This window comes from Octopus sinensis, linkage group LG6, assembly GCF_006345805.1.
Source record: "Octopus sinensis linkage group LG6, ASM634580v1, whole genome shotgun sequence".
NCBI lineage: Eukaryota > Metazoa > Mollusca > Cephalopoda > Octopoda > Octopodidae > Octopus > Octopus sinensis.
This window is the reverse complement of record NC_043002.1, coordinates 41,899,109-41,920,056: the sequence shown is the minus strand read 5'-3', so window position 1 is coordinate 41,920,056 and position 20,948 is coordinate 41,899,109. Positions and strand designations below refer to the sequence as shown.

The 20,948-nt window shown below is 35.4% G+C and overlaps 1 protein-coding gene across 1 annotated transcript in view; it reads right to left on the bottom strand.

Moving 5' to 3' along the window:
- LOC115213222 (low-density lipoprotein receptor-related protein 4) overlaps positions 1 to 20,948 on the bottom strand; it is a 457,280-nt gene that overhangs the window by 38,386 nt on the left and 397,946 nt on the right. Inside the window, exons 10-14 of the mRNA XM_036503508.1 lie at positions 19,003 to 19,128; positions 16,802 to 16,927; positions 12,687 to 12,917; positions 10,742 to 10,898; positions 1,306 to 1,523 (exon numbers count right to left, since the gene is read on the bottom strand). Of these exons, the coding sequence (XP_036359401.1) occupies positions 1,306 to 1,523; positions 10,742 to 10,898; positions 12,687 to 12,917; positions 16,802 to 16,927; positions 19,003 to 19,128 (858 nt within the window). The remainder of the gene's footprint in view (positions 1 to 1,305; positions 1,524 to 10,741; positions 10,899 to 12,686; positions 12,918 to 16,801; positions 16,928 to 19,002; positions 19,129 to 20,948) is intronic.

The window sequence follows — 20,948 nt, the reverse complement described above, 5'->3', positions numbered from 1 at the left end:
GTCAGGTCAATGAGTGCTACTGGTGCCATGCAATCTGGTACAACTTGTTATATGATCATCATTAGCAACTAAACCAGTAGACCAACCATGAAACCCTTTTCTGTGAGAAGGGATTCAAGAAACCCAACATTACCAGTCAAAAGGATGTATGAACCCAGTTTGTGTTATTTGTTGCAAACAGATCTTCTACTGCAATGTGAAAAATGGACCTTGATTCACAAGAGTATGTATGTGGTGGTGGTGGTGGTTGTGTGGTGGAGTTGTTGCCTCAAAAGTATCACATTCTCTGTGGTTGAAAAATAAACAATTACACAGCCATATCTACATATGATCATAAAACCATATCATCATCCATCAGACCTTAAGAGTTTAGGTATTATATATCTATTAATAAAACACTTGTAAAAATATTTTGTTGTACGGTTGAAGGAATCTGAACTGTTGACTTTATGATCAGAGGCTGAGGAAGTCTGTCAAATGGGCTGGTTTCAGCTTGAAAAATCTCAATAAGCACAGGCAAGATTGAGTAGCAAGGAAGTTTGTTTTGCAGCCATGTGGTTTTGGGTTCAAGTCTCACAGCACAGCACCTTGGGCAAGTGTTTTCTACTACTGCTCTGGGATGACCAATATTTTGTACATGAATTTGATAGGTAGAAACTGTGTGGAAGCCCATTGTATGTGTGTGTGTGTGTGCCTTCTTCCATTGCTTCACAACTGGTGTTGGTTTGTTTATGTCCTCCTAAGTGGTTCAGTAAAAGAGACCAACAGAATAAGCACCAGACATTAAAAGAAAATGATTATGGGGGTATTTGTTCATCTAAACCAGTGGTTCTCAGTTGGGGTCCATATGGCCCCTGGAAGCCCATGCAACAAAATAGTAAATTGGAGGCCCATAATAGCATTTTAAGGGCCCCTGAGAAGATTTTGCTTTAGATGTATGTTTTGGTATGTATTGCAAGAAACAGCCAGGTTTCTTTCTCTAACATTTTTCATAGTTCAACCTACACAAGTGAATGTGTGATAAACAAAATAAGAATTTTGAGAACAGTTCTTTAAAACTAGTTTTTAATAGTGAATGGCTATTGGGGTTTATCAGAATAAAATAGTAATCACTGATAAAGAATGGGTGAGTATTCCTGATCTAAACCCTCAAGAGCAGTGCTCAAGAATGACTACAGACCAATGACTAAAACAAGTACAAGATAAGAAAACTACCTTGTGTATTTCAATAAACAATTAAAATAAATAATAATTAAGATTTAAAAAAACTGATATACATATATAATTAGTAGAGAAAACATTTACCTTGACTAATGATTGTTCGTCGGAATGAACCATCTAACTGAGAGCACTCTATGACATGGTATTTAGCATCGGCCCAATATAACTTGTCTCCAGCATAGTCAATAGTCAAGCCGTTTGGCCATTTTAGAGACGTGTTGGCAACAAGCTTTCGGTCAAGGCCATCCATACCACAGCTCTCAATTTTCGGAGAATTACCCCAGTCAGTCCAAAAAATCATCCTAAAGGATTAAAGTAAAATAAAGAAAATAATGAGTAAGTCATGTATTGCTTTTAGGTATATTTTCATTGTAATGAGTAAAACAAAGTAAGTAAAGCGAAACAAACTACCACTCTTTTCCTTTAAATTTCAATATACGAGGTGGTACCAAAAAATTCTCAGACTTGTTATGTTTAATAAAAATTAACTTATTAACCTAAATTTTAACATCAGTCAAGCATGACCTTTGAATGTTGGGCCTCACAGAGGCAATGACGAGAGATCGAGACTTCTGGAGATATGCTGTGACTGCGAAGACCTGGCACATAAAGTGAATTCATGGCTGTATCCTACACCAGTTTCACATACCCAGCTCCAACCCATTCAAAGTACCTTGGATCGTAGGTGACCTGCTGCACTTGAGGGGACCTATTGAGTCAAGTATATCAACATCAGATGAAAATCAAATGGAAATTGTAGTTGTGATACCCCTGCCGGTGGCACGTAAAAAGCACCATCCAAACGGGGCCAATGCTGGCTTCTGTACCGGTGGCACAAAAAAAGTGCCAACCGATCGTGGCTGTTGCCAGCCTCCTCTGGCCCCTGTGCTGGTGGCACGTAAAAAGCACCCACTACACTCACGGAGTGGCTGGCATTAGGAAGGGCATCCAGCTGTAGAAACACTGCCAGATCAGACTGGAGCTTGGTACAGCCCCCTGGCTTCCCAGACCCTGGTCGAATCATCCAACCCATGCTAGGATGGAAATCGGGCAATAAATGATGATAATGATGCTGATTTCCTTTGAAATAGTTACCTTACATAGCAATACAGTGGTCCTAGTGTTCCTGACACTTTTAGAATTTGGTCTTGAAGTCGTTTTCTTTGAGTTGTCATAATCCAGAGTGAATCGCACAACAGTGTTAAAATGGCAACCTTAATGCTGCCTTTTCATCTTGGGGAAGAGATAGAAGGTTGGAGGTGCCGTGAAATTTCACAAATAGGGTTGATGTTGAAGTGATACAATGTTGTTTTTGGTGAGAAAGTCACGAGTAAGAAGAGATCAGTGATAGTCTGCATGGTTCCTGAGCAAAACACTTCATTTCATGTTGCCCCAGTCCACTCAGCTGTAAATGGGTAACCTGCAATGGACTGGCATTCCATTCAGGGGGGAAAAGGTCAGCCAGCTACTAGCCAGTGAGGTGGCACCATTTGAAAGCTACAACAAATGTGAGGAAGTGCATTGTGACCAGTGGTGTGTAACAACAACCGATAGCTTGTGAAGAATGCAATTCTTCACACTCCACAGATCTGGTCACTTTTGCTAATGTTCTTTTTCAAATGCTTCAAAATATTACAGTAAAACTCTCAACTGACAGTCTGGCCTGGGGGATGAATTCTCAATGCACAATACCACATTTCTGAGGGTGATGCTTGTGGCAGGTTTTCCAGTGACATTCTCCCACTTATGAAGCATCCATGTCACTTGAAACATTACGTACAACCCATTTCCTCATGGCTGTAAGCTTGCTGAAGCAAACTTAATGCCTCTGTAGCAGACTTCTTAAGTTTAACACAAAATTTCACGTTGGCTCTTTGTTCTTGTCCATGACAAAATCACAGACTACAGCATACATCTGATCACAAAACCACAAATTTCACAACTTGCAAAGTAAACATAGAGATATCACTCGGCACACTGCTTCATGAAGGTCACTACTAGCTCTCACTGTGCATGCAATCATATGCTGCTGTCCGTTGGCACACAACAGAACCAGTCTGGGAACTTTTTCATACCACATCATATTTGGCTGCTATATTTTCTACAAGTAAATTTGTTCATAGAGAAAATATTGTTAAGGTTTAATGTAAGTATATTTCCTACTCATTTGAGTATTTCCTATTCATTCACTACAGAACTAGTCTAGAAACATTTTGATACCACCTCATACTGCCATTGTATATCTACTTTCCATATTTGCATAAGTTGCAGAGATCGACAAATAGTTAGCATGTATTTGGGAATACTGCTGTCTTGTCATCAAGACAGGTTTGGAAGAGAGCATCTCACTAATGGAGGTGTTTAATTATTCTTTTTTAATTTTCTAACTTTTACTGTTAGGAAATAAAACTAGAACAAAGGTGCTGTGACATGTGAATGTCCACAAATTCCATCTGATGCATACAAAACATAGAAAAGGGGACATTAAAATAATGATTATGATGATGGCAATATGTGTATGCATGTGGCTTAATGGGTTGCACTCATTTAATGGGTGTTGCACTCATGATCACAAGACCATGGTCTTGCATCCCACACTGGTGGTGTGTTGTGTTCTTGAGCAAAACACTTCATTTCATGTTGCCCCAGTCTACTCAGCTGTAAATGGGTAACCCACAATGGACTGGCATTCCACTCGGGGGTGGGGATGGTTGGCCAGCTACTAGCCAGTGAGGTGGCACCATTTGAAAGCTACAACAAATGTAAGGAAGTGCATTGTGACCAATGGTGTGTAACAACAACCGGTAGCTTAGTTAATGCAGTAATACAATGATATATATATATATATATATATATATATATATATATATATATATATATATTCAAAATGTGACCGTGTGTGTACCGTTGGCGATTTTTTTTCCTTCCGTCTTCCCTTCCTTGGATCTTTCCTTTGCCTATGTTTCTGACGAAGAGCTCCACTTGAAACGTTAAACCCTCCTTCTTTCCTGAGCGTCCAATAACACAATACTTGTTCAACGTCCTCATGTTGTTGTGTTTTCTCTTTGTGTTTTCATGTTTGGATTAACTTTATATATATATATCATCATCATCATTGCTCCAATGGAATTCATTGAAGCAGATTGTCTATGACATGATGGTCTTCCTGTTGCTACCTCTCACTTCTTTCTCAGCAAGATATTACTTCCCCATGGGACAGATATACATGGAACATTACAAACGAAACACAACACTTGTATGACAGGGAAACTTGTTTACAACAAACATGTGATGTCACAACAACAAAGACACAGACACATACACAATATTGACAAGAGCACATTTATATCAAAGATGATATAAATGTGTGAATGTGTGTGTATACAATGATGTGTACACATATTAACAGTAAATTGTATGTAACAATTCAATTTGTAAAAGCAAAAAAAAAAAAAATGAAAAAAGATAAAAATAGGGATAAAAACCTACTCTGCTGGGCATCAGACAGAGCAAACGTGCAAGCTATTGCACTACAGAGACAAGTGCTACAACTTACTGCATTAAGTTGATGTACTTTTTTTTTATGACCGAGAATTTCATGCTATTATGGAAAACTATAGGACAGACGTGTGTGTATATATATATGTAAAAATTACATACATACACATATAAATATATATGTATGTATATTTACATATATAAATACATATGTATATTTACATGTATATTTACATATATAAATACATATATATATAGTAGAAATATGTTACAGAAAGAAAAAATATATATATACATATATATGTGTGTATGTATGTGAATATTATATATAGATCGACAAACATGATATATTGTAATATATTATATGTGCATAATATATGTGTGTGTGTGTGTGTGTCTGTCTGTCTGTGCGCGCGTGCATGTGTGTATACGCCCTACCCCAGCGCCCACTCACACACGACAGATTGATATCGACGTTGGGCACACTTTCGTGTAGAAGAAAAGTTACCTCCCTTCGTTATTGATCAGATTGTACTTTGAAAAAAATATGCACATTCTTATATGTATGTGTATGTGTATACACGTCCAACTATCAATAGATGTGTGTGTGTGTATGTGTGTAACAACAATGCTTTGCACAAGATGTTTACTTCCAAATGTCAATTTGGCAGACGTGTGTTATTGAATAGAATTTTCAAATAGTTAACAGCATGACATTTTTCTTCACTAATCTTCTTTTGCTGCCAGCTAAAATACCTTTGTAGAAATATTTATTGATTTCATTTTGTGTCTTTTTTTTTTTCAAAGTTTTGTTTGTTTTCTTTGGTATATTTTCTCAACTGTGAGTTATCTGAGCGATTCTTTCAAAATTCACATGAGAAGTGAAGTGTTTAATTTAAATTCTTACATGGGGGGAAACAAACTAGTTACTATTAATATTGATTTTTCTGCTTCACATCTCTATATCACTCTGTCTATTTATGTATCTATCTTTCGATCTATCAATCTATCTATCTGTCTGTCTGTCTGTCTGTCTGTCTGTCTATCTATCTATCTTAATATCTATCTGTCTGTCTGTCTATCTATCTGCCCCTCTCTCAATCAATCAATGTATATCTATTTCTCTCTATCTATCTATCTGTCTGTCTTTCTCACTCAACCAATGTTTGTACTTCTCTCTCTCTCTTTATCTATCTATGTATTTATCTATCTACCTACTTATCTATCCATGTATCTGCCGATATCCTTATCTCCCTCTATCTGTCTATTTGTCTTGCTCTATCTCCATTTTCATTCATGTTTGAGAATAAGTTTTCAATTATTATCATCACCACCATTGTCATCATCCGCACTAACACAAAATAAAATATAATCCAACTCTCTCTTCAATTTGCAGCAGTAATCACAACAACAGCAACAACAACAAAAATATTCTCGAATCAATAGTTTAGTGTTTGAAGTGTTAAGCTAGGATTTTTTTCAAGTTTTCTTTTCTATTTATTTATTTATTTATTTATTATTATTGTTGTTGCGGTTATTGTTGTTGTTATTATTATTATTATTATTATTATTATTTTGTTTGTAATATCTTTAAAAAAGATTTTCTTGGTTATTTTCATTTTCATTCTTCATTTATTTCAATAAGCAAAAGTGGTTCATTGCTCTCAGGGTGCCGTGTTTCGCACGTTGATATCTTAGGATTTTTTCCTGTTTAAATACTTCCACTTGTTTGCATCTAAAATGCTATCTCACAACAATGTAAAAGAAGAAAAAAAAAAAAAACTATCTACACCTCAAAACCTTTGCCAAACACTTTTAGAATAAAATCTAATTAATTGTCCTTATACACATAGACATATATGTAGCTAGCTAGATAAACAGATGTAGATGTATGTGTGAGTATATGAATGTATGTCTGTGTGTGTGAGTGTGTATAGACCTATTTTTAATGAGTAGAAGTTAGAAAGTGACTCAAGTGTTGAGAGCAACGTGTATGACAGACTAAAAATAATATGTATACATGTATGTATGTATGTATAAACACTACAAAATTTAGTATAATTTTAATTTCATGTTACACATGTTTATATATATTTGTATTTATCTATCTATCAATACACACAAACACGTTTTGTGCTTTACTTATCCTATTTGTATAGCCAAACCTATATGTATAGACACATATACAAGCATGTATATGTGTGTATATGCATTTCTATGTATATGTATACATATATTTATATATACACACACTCACATACACACACACACACACACATATATATATATATATATATGCACACATATATATATATGCACACATATATATATATGCACATATTTATGTAAATTTAGATTTATGAACAAAAGAGAAAAAAAGTACTAAACATCTGTAGTAGACTGTATTCATGTATTCAAAAATAAGGCTTCCCTTTTTTAAGAAATGGTGCAGTGAAGCATACGGTGGCAATGAATAGAAGTTTTAGCTTTGAATATCTACATACACACGTGTCTGTATTGTAAGTGCCTGGATGCATGCATACAAGCTCACACACACACAAGGTGTAAAAGCGACTAAAAAATATCATGTGATAGTGAGGAGGTGAAAATTGCAGAAATGTGATTTAGCCCTTAAAATGCGGACATCATAAATTGGTGTTTCATTAAAGAATAGCAGACATCATCAATTGATGTTTCAAAGATTTTACATAGATATGACCATCTTCAATTGATGTCCAGGCAACAACTTCATCATATGTACTGAAGCATAAATAGCTCTTATCGAGGGCAGAAATCAAGTTGCAGATGGAATATTTATATAGCAATGGAGGTGGCTGTGTGGTAAGAAACTTGCTTCCCAACCACATGGTTCTGTAAAAGAGCATCACCATCATACAAGCAATGTCAATCATTTCCAGTTTTCTATGGGAGAAGATATTGCCTTGCTTGGAAGCAAGTGAAGGTTGGTGACAGGATGGGCATCTGACCTTACAAAATCTTCCTCAATAAATATTGTTTGAACTATGCAAGCACAGACAAGTGGACATTAATTGATAATTATATTTTGCAACCTAATACAATGATACTAGTCGTTTAGAACACACACACACACTCGACGACGACGACAATGATGATGATGATAGCACTCAGAGAGTGCAAACCTCCACCAAGGCAACATCAACATCCTATCAATGATTAACCGGAGATGATTTTCAAAATGAGAATATCTGAAATAAACTCAGCTGTTCTCACAAACGAGAATACTAAAAATGAACCTGACCGCTCTCAAAAATTAAGTAAAATAAAACAAGAAAAATAATCCAGAATCCTTGTCAGGTACCGGATCGATCCCCAAATTTAATCAGTTCTTGCCAGTCATGAGGCTAAACATCCCTGAAAGTTTCATTCAAATCCATCCAGCAGTTCTTGAGATATCTTGTCCACAGACAGACAAGTAAACAAACACGACTGAAAATACTACCTCTGCTAAGGCAGAGGTAATCATCATCATCATCATCATCATCATTTAGCGTCTGTTCTCCATGCTAGCATGGGTTGGACGGTTCAACTGGGGTCTGTGAAGCTGGAAGGCTTCATCAGGCCCAGTCAGATCTGGCAGTGTTTCTACGGCTGGATGCCCTTCCTAACGCCAACCACTCCGTGAGTGTAGTGGGTGCTTTTTACGTGCCACCTGCACAGGTGCCAGACAGAGCTGGCAAACGGCCACGAACGGATGGTGCTTTTACGTGTCACCGATAATAATGATAATAATGATGATGATGATGATAATTCTTTCTACTACAGTGATACCTTCCCATCTCCATGGTGTTGGTTTACATTTATAATAAAATGAATATATACAAATTATAAAAATAATGAAAAAAAATATACAATACTGTTTCTACTTCGTGGATTTTCACCTATTGCAGGGGATTTGGGATTGTAACATCTGCGATAGTTGAGGGATTACTGTATAGGCAAAAGGCCTGAAATTTCGGGAGAGGGGACTAGTCAATTACATCGACCCAGTGTTTCACTGGTACTTAATTTATCAACCCCAAAAGGATGGAAAGCAAAGTCGACTTCGGTGGAATTTGAACTCAGAACGTAATGATGGGCAAAATACTGCTAAGCATTTCCCCAGAGTGCTAACGATTCTGCCAGCTTGCTGCCTTTATGATAATGAATAATAATAAATATTATTGTTATTATTATTTATTATTATTATAACATTTTTTTTATTGAGCACTCATGTGTGCACATGCTTCTCTTTTTTTTTTCTTTACAATTTATATAGTCCTAGGGCTTCTTGATAACATATTATCATCAATGATTCAAGAACATCATATATGTTATCTACTTCAGATGTCTGGGTGGAGCCTGGTGGATAATATGTAAAAGTTATCAAGAAAGAAAAATAATAATAATGTCAGTATTACAATTTCTATGCATTTTTATACACCCAGTATGACTATTGCAATGCAACCATTTCCAGAACCTACACCATGCTGTTGTGATCATAGGAAGCTTTAGATTTATTAAATGTAATAAACTTTTGTAAAGTATAATAATGAAAACCAGAATTATTGAACTGAAAGCAAAAAGAAAAAAAAATTATCAATAATATATGGCATGGTAATTTTATATTTTGAAAAAAATCTGTCTCTTTTGCAGTCTACCATGTCCTGTTTTACTTCCCATTTGAAGCCCAAAATGCTAAACTGAATTTTTGAACAGATTGAGCTTGCATCAGAATGGACATATACTGCAGTAGACAGTTGATGTTGTTTAGTCCTAAGTCAACCTTGACCAAACAAACATGATCAAAAGTATTCTAACCAAGACATTCCCATTCTCATCTTTTGATATGTAGTGTATTAAGGGTTATATTGTCCAATGATACATTCTTTATTCAGGGCAGTATGGTTATGGTTTAAGGAAGGTCTGGTTCCTATCTCTAGCAGGCCAAATGACTACATGCTGCTGTCTCTCTGGCTACCAAATACATTAGAAATTGACACAATGTACAAAGAGTATGTATCAAGATCAAGTAGAGGAGATTAATTTGACTAACCTCTTCCCACACATACATCAAATTTGTGGTCTTGTGCCTATGTTACTAGAGGCAAGCAGGCAGAATCGTTAGCAGGCTGGGCAAAATGCTTAGAGGCATTTCTTCAATCTTTGCATTCTGAGTTCAAATTCTGCTCTGATGACTTTGCCTTTCATCCTCTTGGCGATGATAAAACAAATACCAGTCAAGTACTGGGGCCTATGTAATCGACTTACCCACTTACCCAAACTTTCTGGCCTTGTGCCAAAACTTGAAATTATTATTATTATTATTATTATTATTATTATTATTATTATTATTATTATTATTATTCGGTTGGTGAGCTGGCAGAATCATTAGCATGCTGAACAAAATGCTTAGCTGTATTTTCACTGCCTTTATATAATAAGTTCAAATGCTAGTAAGGATGACATAATTAGTGTAGAAACTTTTTGTATCACCATGTAGAAATATATACAGTAATCCCTCGATTATCGCGGGTGTTACATACCCCTCCCCCACCTCCTGCGATAGGTGATAATTCATGAAGTAGAAACAGTATTGTACTGTATAGTTCAATAATTTGTACATATTTATTTTATAATAAATGCAAAACAACCACAGAGAAATTGACGCAAGCTTAAATAATAAACTGCAATAGGTGAGCTGCGATATGGTGAGGGATTATAGTGTATATATATATATATATATATATATATATATATCTGTGTTTGTGTGTGTGTGTTTACATCCCTGTGACTTAATGGTTCAAAAATTCTTCATGGCAGTACATCAGCATAGCCACTGATTAAATGACTGAAACAAGTAAAAGATAACTGTAGGACAGTGGTCCACTATAATAACACTACAACCATTTTTGATCAAATTTTTTTTTTTTAATAAGCAGAAACAAAGCAAAAACAGTCATAAATGAAAATGAAATTTTTTACAAATTGTAAGATGTGTTACCCTTTCCCAGGATGGGCCACTATACCACGAGGTTTGTCAACTCCTTTCCATACGATAACTTTTCGATTACTACCATCTAATTGAGCGACTTCAATTCTAGAAGTACCAGAATCAGCCCAGAACAGTTTATTATGGATCCAGTCTACAGCCAATCCACCTGAAAAAAAATTTTATTCCTGATTATTTTCAAGTCAAAAAATTTATGGATTCACATCAACTTTAACATTCAATTATTTATTTACACAAGTCAGAAAATTAAAGTGAATAGTCAAAAAAATCAGATCTCTGCATCTATATTTTAAAATTATTTAAATTAAAACATTTTATCAAAATTTTGTGCTAAATTACATTCCAATCTCCAACAAAGTTATTTTACTAAACTCTTCATTATTTTAAAAATTAATTAAAATGAAGATAGTGTATTTCAATAGAAATATAGACCAACTAACTGGCTTCAGTACAGTTTCTTATTTCTTTATTGCTCACAAGGGGCTAAACATAGAGGGGACAAACAAGGACAGACAAAGGGATTAAGTCGATTATATTGACCCCAGTGTGTAACTGGTACTTAATTTATCGACTCTGAAAGGATGAAAGGCAAAGTCAACCTTGGCAGAATTTGAACTCAGAACGTAAAGACAGACGAAATACCTATTTCTTTATTACCCACAAGGGGCCAAACACAGAGGGGAGAAACAAGGACAGACATAGGTATTAAGTCGATTATATCGACCCCAGTGCATAACTGGTCCTGAATTTATCGACCCCAAAAGGATGAAAGGCAGTTGACCTCAGCAGAATTTGAACTCAGAACGTAAAGACAGACAAAATGCTGTTTCTGCCAGCTCGCTGCCTTCAGTACAGTTTCTGCTTACCCAATTTCCCTCAGAAGGATTTGGTCTACCACTGAAGGCTTTGGAAAGAAATACTTTAAGGTACCACACAAAAGGACTGAACCTTAAATTGCATGATAATGAAGTAAGCTTCTCAGACCCGTGTTTCTTTACTAGCTTGGCGTTTTAAGCCCAAACAATATTTGGGTATGAAATGTCTTGGATAGCCATTTTAGCCTGTCTATTTGGCATAGCTGATTCAATGCAATGCTTATTGACATCGTCTATGGGTTCTTCTGTTGCTATGAAAGTTTTGTTTTTATTGTAGTTGACAACTAATTTGTAATTATAACTACTAAATTATTTGACTGAACTCTGTTGATCTTTCTGCTTCACTTCATGTATCATATGATGGTTGGTGACATTTTGACAAAACAGAGAAAAAATTTTTTTTCTCCAATGGATTTTCTGTACATCTTAGAACAAAGTAGAACTGACAGTGATTAAAATGTTGGTGTTGTGAGCAGAAAAGCTGGAGTGAGAGTGAGAGAAAGTAGGGAGGAACATTATGATGTATTAAATGATACTGCTTTCTCCAAATCTCTCTTTTTCTCTCTCCCTCCCTGTTTATGTGTGTAAGCATATTTTTCTCTATGTGCATCAGGAGAGGGAAAGTGTTTCTGTTAAGAATGCTCAATTAATAAATTGTACTCTTGCTCTCTCTCTCTCCCTTTCATTCCCTCTTAGTCTCCCTATCTATATGTGTATATTTCTATGTGTGTGTGTGTGTGTGTGTGTGTTTGTCTGCCCCCAGGGCTGAGAACTACTGTTGCTTAGATAGGTTCAATGTCCAGTCAGCCGTACCAAATTGCTAGCATCCAATCATCCACTCCCAGTTGACTCATTCTGACAATATTTACAGCAAGATTTCGGTTTTTGTTCCATATGTTATATATGGTGCACTATTTACCTCAACACCCTATGGTACATTAAAATTCTGTTAATAATGAAAAGGAGAAAAACAATAACAAAGATAAGGGTGAAAGAAGGAAAATATTTTATTATGGTAACAATAAATAAATATGAATAAAATAAAAAAAGTTTAGACTTGCCTGTATTCTTTAGACCATATTGGACAATATCTTGGATATCAGAGCCATTCATGTAAGCTCGTTTAATGACATCAAGTGTGACATCTGACCAAAAGAGCAGCCCCATATCATAGTGGAAGTCAATGGCTATAGCATTGTCCAGGTTATTTAGAATGTATGTAAATTCGGCTTTGTCAGGATTTCCTTTCCGGATGTCAATTCGATTAGCAAATATCAAACTCACTTCTCCACCTACAGTAGAAAAATACCAAAGTTATTCTTCAGTCATATGACTAACATCAATGATGTACACAATTTTATTTGCTGTGGAAATGGAGTAGAGGGTCATATTCTGAGAGAATCCACCTTTATCATGCTTTGCTTTGTTTTCCCTATGTTGTTGTTTAACCCCAGGTCATCCCTGAACAAAGAAACCTATGATCAAATTATTAATTCTGCCGTTTGCCATCCTCGTCTGGCACCTGTGCAGGTGACACATAAAAAGCACCCACTACACTCTCGGAGTGGTTGGCGTTAGGAAGGGCATCCAGCTGTAGAAACACTGCCAGATCAGACTGGGCCTGGCGCAGCCTTCTGGCTTCCCAGACCCCAGTTGAACCATCCAACCCATGCTAGCATGGAAAGCGGTCGTTAAACAATGATGATGATGATGATGAAGCATGATTATTCTGTCTCTATCCAAGACTGTCATTCAATGTGTCCTTCCATTTAACTACTATTTCTAGAAAGTCAAGCAAGTACATAATGTGTTCCTCATTCGGTTTTATTTTTCTTCTTTTATGAGCTATTGAATTTTTATAGTCAAAGGCAGCAGTTAATATTATTCATTCCTGTATCATTTACTGAACAGAACACTACCATAATAAATGATGACATGCTAGCTAGGCAGGATGTAAAGATATGTCATTTTTAATATCACACTTTACTTTTGAATATGAAGATGATGTGAAATCAATAAACCAGTCATGGGTATACTGCAGCCCATGAGATCTGAATGTCATGCCAAATGAAAAAAATTACCTTCAATTTCTTTTTTAGCAGTGAGTTCATCTGATGATAAGCCAGGTTTCATGCAACCCACTTCTTGGAGAAAGTTGCCCATGCTGTGATAAGCTAATGAATCATGAGGGTACTATGATTTAAGATTTCATGCATGAAATGTAATCCTTTAGCATTCACATTATTCTGTCCAATATAATGCTTATTTATTTGCATTGTTTTGAATTACCCATGCATTATCCCACAGCTTTTAGATTTTAATGATGTGGTTATTTTTAGAATGACATTATAGGGTAGTTGTGAGAGGTTCAATATGGCCAGTCCCAGCATAAAACCAGCAGAATATTTGGGCAGGACATGGTCAGTTTAAATGATAAAGTTTTAGACCAAATAAATACTTAAGTGTGGAGGCACATGGTTTAGTGGTTAGGGAATTGTACTCATGATCATAAGATTGTAGTTTTGATTCCTGTGTTGTGTCCTTGAGCAAAACACTGCATTTCACATTATGCCAGGAAATGGGATCCTGTCCAGGGAGGAATATGTGTTAGAGAAACTGAAAAACTAGCACTATGCTCTTTATGGAGTAATGAGGGCTGACGGAATACTGAAGTTCCTGAAGAAAGATCCTAACAAAGAATGCATGACAGTTATGACAATGGGCTTCTGGATGAAGGAGAGAGTGCAGAAAACCCATGAACACCTAGGAAAGAACTGTTGGAAAAGAGAAGCAGGGGCAATCGATTGGGAATGTGGAACCAGTTGCAAACCATGGCAATTGACAGAGTAGAAAAAGAAAGAGAGGGGGTGAAGGAGGGAGAGAGGGAGGAAGGAAGGAGAAAGAGAGAGGGAAACAGAGAGAGAGAGAGAGAGAGAGAGAGAGAGAGAGAGAGAGGGGGGGGGAGCCTTACATGCAACCAGGCATGAAATAGGAAGAAGAAATACTGAAATTTTTTATTTCTTTCCAAGCTGTAGTGACGAGAAGAGTTGAACTCAGGACATTAAGCTAATGGCATCCTCATTAATCAGCATTGATTATAAAAACCACAGAACCTATAAATAATGGGGCCATTTGAAAGTTAAGCATCTCTTCTTTTTAACCTTTTTAGTCAGCACAGGACAGGCAGTACCAGTGCCCCTTTATATGTGTTGCAATCATTTAGACAATATGCTTGCAACACACTAAACTCTGATAAAAGTACAATAGGACGAGAATGGTATTGTTAAACTAGGCAATAGTTAGGGCTAATACCCACAAACTGAGAACATACAGGAGTCATAAGAAATACTGTGAGGTATCTCATCTAATCCACAAAGTATCCATCATCCTGGAGACTGGCATTTAATTAACCCCAAAAGGATAAAAGGCAAAGTTGATCTCAGTGGAATTTGACCTCAAAGAATCAAAAGAAATACAGCAAGGTATTTTGTTCTTCACTCTTAACTCTTTCGTTACTAACCCAGCTGAAAACCGGCTCTGGCTCTGAGTACGAATGTTTGTTTCCATAAGTTTTGAATTAAAATCTTCCACCAAACCATAGTCACAATTTATGTTCCTAACACTAGCTTAATGATAACTAAGTTATTTTACTAAATTCTTTGTTATATTTAAAGTAAATGAAAGAAACACAGAGCATCTCGAAATAAATACAGTGTAACAAAAGGGTTAAGATTTCCACCACAAGAACAGCACATTGTGTGTAGTAGAAATGAATATAAAACTTAAAACCTTCTGTTTTGTGTGTATGATATACTTATCAGTCCTATGGCAACAGTTCCTATATCATTAACAGTTGTGTTAATATTGATTGAAAATTTTGGCACAAGGCCAGCAATTTTGAGGTGGGGATAAATTGATTAAATTGACCCCAGTCTTGTACTGGTGTTCATTTTATCGAGCCAGAAAGGATGAAAGGCAAAGTCGACATCAGAATTTGAACTCAGAATATAAAGACAGATGAACTGCTGCTAAGCATTTTGCTTGGCATGGTAATCATGTTAAAAAAAAATAACAGCACAACTGAGAAAGTAACAATAATGAATAGGAAATGGAAAATTTCAACAAAAAGTTAGTCTTTTACTGGTTTCAGTCATTGGATTGCAGCCAAGCTGAAACAACCACCTACAAAGGGGCAAGTGATGTTTTGGTGCAGCCATTCTGGTGCTGCTGATTTGATGATGACTCATTTGACATCAGACGTTTAAATATTTCTCTTGTTCTTTACTCCACCCACCTCTCTCACATTTTATGTGTGTGAGTGTATTTCTCTTTATGTGTATGAGGAGAGGGGAAAGTGTTTACGTTGATCATGTTCAATTAATGAATTATAAAGTCTCTATCTATCCATTTAGTTATATATCTATCTATCACCACCAGTATATGTATATTTCTGCATGTGCATGCATGTGTATCTGAGCCTTTTCCTCCAGTGCTGAAAAGTACACCCACCAAAACAGGTTCAATGTCTAGCCAGCCATGACAAATTGCCAACATCCAAATAACAGCAATCAATAGCCATGCTCCACCTTCAAAGTACTTTCACTGAACTCTCTTACATGGTTAAATTTCACAAAATTTATAACAATTTTTTAGGTTTAAGTACAATGAAGTATTTACATCAATTAATACTGGTAAACACATATGCATACACACAAAGATCTCTGTGTAATTGCTTATTTCTATATAACAAATTTTACCCTAAGGCATTGGTAACCTTGAGTCTATGCATGGTTCTGTACTGTAAAATTGAAACTGGAACTATGTGGTTATGTGACGAACTTTTTAATTAGACAATTCTACTTGTATGTGATTTTTGACACTGATCACTGGACATTAACCCTTTCGTTACCAACCCGGCCAAAACTGGCTCTGGCTCTGTAGTACAAATGTCTTGTTTGCATGAGTTTTGAATTAAAATCTTCCACCAAACCTTAGTCACAATTTATGTTCCTAACACTAGCTTAACGATAACCAAGTTATTTTACTGAATTCTTTGTTATATTTAAAATTAATTGAAAGAAACACAGAGCATCTCAAAATAAATACAGTAACGAAAGGGTTAATAAAATTAGGAATAACTATGGTTTTTGACTTGGTGCATTATTTAATTGTTTACCTGTTGCTTTACAGCCTCTTCCATCAGGTTTCAAAATGTAACCAGCAGCGCAACTGCATTTATAAGAACCAGGAATATTCATGCAAATCTGGCTGCAAGCGCCAACCATTTCACATTCATTGAAATCTTAAAAAAAAAAAATAAATAAAAAGGAAATAAATAAATGAAAAACAAAACAAAAACATATACATCAGTTCAGGGATAAAGAAACATTAAAGAGTATCTTAAGTAGGTGTTAATCTTCTGAAGCTTAACCCTTTAGCATTCAAATTACTTTATCAAAAGAAATGCTTATTGATTCCTGTTGTTTTGAATTAATCATACATGATCTTGTAGCTTTCAGATTTTAGTGATGTGTTTGCTTATTTTTAGAATGATATTGTAGGGTAGGTGTGAGAAGCTAGACCTAGTCAGTTTGCATGTAAGGCAGGTAGAATATTTTGAGTCGGATTTGATTGGTTTAAATGCTAAAGGGTTAAAATATAAATGTGTTGAAATTTTACTTTATAGCCATTTCATTCAACATTCTATTCATTAACCAAGTATAGAATTAATAGTAACAATAAATATTTTTTTCTTATTTAACCTCAAATATCCTATAGCCTTCAACAGAATTCCTATTAAAACTGAGGATAAACAATTAAAAAATTTACTTTTTTTTTCTTTACTTCACAAATGAAACCTAATTTGTATACTAAATTAGGCTCCAATTAATAAAGAAATTGCAAATTCTGGTAATATTTGCATGCGTTGGTGAATGATGGTGAAATTAAAGATATTTGCAATGTCTTCTGACTGCTGAATAAGCCTAGTTATTGGTAATTAAACAAATCTCCTATCTTCCATTAGTGATTTATATGGGCTAGTAAATCACTGCTGGAAGTAAAGACACAAACTGAACAAATCAAAAGTAATTTAGCTTCCGACCAGCAGCCATTAGGTAGTCTATAAACCACGGAGGAATAAAATGTTAAGTCAGGCTTAGCACTGTCCAAATCTTACCAGAATTTGTCGTGGGGGAGGCAGCAGTGGTGATGGATGGATATGATGATGATGATGATGACAACAGAGACAATGATACTAATGATAACAGAGATGATGATAACAATTATGATGATGATAATGGAAGCAATAGTGATGATGATGATGATGGTAGTGGTTCTGATCCAATAAAATTTGGTCATTTTAGTAATATAATTACTAGGCAACACAATTATCCAATATTTTAGTTGCTACATCATCAGCAGTTTATACAAGAAGTTATAAAGTGCGTGAGCAGATGGCATACTGTAATAAATTATGAACTTCAAACACCAACAGATTCCCAAATACAGTAGACAACAAATATAATTGTTATAGAATGCTTAATATAAATTAATTTCTTTGTTATCTTCCATTAAAATTCCATGATAATTTACGATGCAAACCCCAACTTAATAAAGACAAAATTATTTTAATAAATTCTTCATTTTCAAAATTAATTAAAACAAAGGCAGTGTATTTGAACAGAAAATATGATAACATATGCTTAAGTTAAGTAATATCCCATAATCTACTGAGTCAGGAAAGCATTAAGGAAATATTGGATGTATGGCCAAAAGATTCTTAAATTATGAAAAGATTCCCTGGAGGGTTTTTCCCCCTCTAAACTATAAGACCAAATGAAGAAAATAAAAATTTGTAAATTTTCCTGGATCAGGAAGAGGGTGGTTTCTTCTTCTTTTTTTTTTTTTTTTTTGAGACTCGTGCTTTTCCCAAAGGCATTAATTAGTAGTAGAATTGAAGTGAAATACTTCCAAATAGAAATCAAAAACAGTATTCACTGTCATAACATACTCATTCATAAATAATTATATATTGGGTTGGTGCAAAATTATAGCAGCTTTTTTCAACAAATTTTATTCAATGAAAACAATAACAACATTTAACAAAAACCTCTTTAAATGATTATTCTGGAGCATATTCACCATCTACTTCAATTACTGCTCCCCATTTGCTTGGCAGATGGTCAGACCATCATTTAAAGATGTTTTGTTAAATATTGTTATTGTTTTTATTGAATAAAATTTGTTGAAAAAAGCCACAATAATTATGCACCAACTCAATATATATATAAAACAAACGGAGAACAAAAAAAAAATGAATAGAAAAAATTGTGCTTGCATAGCACTGGAAAGGTAGATCTGAATTCTTTTATGTACCTTCACATGTTTTACCATCTCTCTGTAATATATAACCAAAGTTGCAGCTACAACGAGCTCCTCTTGATGTTTGTAGACACAAGTGACTACAACCTCCTTTATTTTCACGGCAGCTAGGAGGTAAATCTGTAAAAATAGACGTAAATAATTTTTATTTGCAGAGGAAAAAAAAAATTATGTATACATATAAGCCACACCCACTTCATTTTACCCCAGTACTCAACAAATAATTATTTCATCAACCCCCGAAGGATGAAAGACAAAGTAAACTTTGGCAGAATTTGAAATCAAAATGAAGGTCAGATTTGAACTGAGAGTGAAGGACATATTTGAACTCAGAATGAAGGACAGATTTGAACTCAGAGTGAAGGACAAATGCCACTAAGCATTTCATCCAGCATGCTAATGATTCTACCAGCTCACCGCCTTAATAATGATAATAATAATGGTTTCAAATTTTGGCACAAGGCCAGCAAGTTCGGGAGAGGTCATGAGTCAATTACATCCCCCCCCCATGCTTAACTGGTACTTATTTCATCAACTCCAAAAAGACGAAAGGTAAAGTTGTTCTTGGTGGAATTTGAACTCAGAATGTAAAGATCTGCTAAGCATTTTGCCTGACATGCTAACGATTCCACCAAAACTAATAATAATAATAATGAGAAGAAGAAGACATTAAAAAAAGTTGAGAAATATTAGGATCTAGCCAGAGAGACGAAGAGATTATAGAAAGGATTAGTAGTAGTAGTAGCAGCCACAACAGTAGCTGGTTGAAGTTTCTTGAATTATAACTTAGGCTAACTCAAGCCTAGAGTTGCAATGCAGTGCGGTCAAATTGAAACTCAGTGTCTGTGCATACACACACATACACATAATAGTAAAGATTAAAGTAGAATGATTATAGAGTGATGACGGAGGCAAAAGTGAATTGTCTACCACAAGCTCTAAGTTCCAACATCACTCTCAGCATTGCAGCCACCACTTCTACTATCGTCATTACCAATCAGAGATGTGGAGAAGAATATTTAGACACCCATGACATTACAAAGTGAAGTTGCAGATGGGGTGGAAGGCGAAGAAGTTGAACATGAACTTCTGTGACAGCTGACACTTGGTAAATAGAGAGGTGGTGGTGGAGGAGGAGAAAGGGGAAGCTCCCTCAAGTGAAAGAAAGACAAGAAAAATAAAAGGCAAATTAAAAAGAAACGAAACATGAGGAGAAATAGTGTTAAGAAGCAAAAGAATGGATGAGCGAGAAAGAAATGCCTGTAGAGAAACAGGATGGAAATATATAATCAAACATGGTGACTAAGTTGAGAGAAGCCATGATGGTGGTGTAACAGTAAAAGGTTACGGAAGCGGAACTGGAAGAATTTGGAAGCCGGACGATAAGAACTGATCAGGAAGACTCATTGAACACTTGCTAGCATTAAAGAAAAAAGAAATTTTTTTTGATTAATTTAAAACATGTTAAATTCTTGCTTTGCTTTGCAATGATGATGATGATGATGAAGATTTTCAGAAAATGGAAAAAAAAAAAATTTCAAGTTCTAACAAAATAATAAAACCATTGTTTTCGTCATTATCAAATGATCAGCATGACATCAAAGCAAGGAGATAGTAACATACACACACACACACACAAACACGTTTTCCTAACTGGCATAAAGCCACCCATCTCCACCTTCTCTTCCTAAATACTTCTTCCAAATAAATTGTGGGAGCATTTTCCCTTTCATTTTCCTGTTCTTTACTGTCTTACAAGTCACATGGCAACTGCACTAGTGTGTGGATGGCATGGAAAAAGAAGGCACCCAGTACACTCTGTAAAGTGGTTGGCATTAGGAAGGGCATCCAACAGTAAAACACCTTGCCAAAGGTAATACTGGAATTCGACACAACTCTGCAGCTCACTATTTCCTTGTTAAACTGACCAACACATGCGA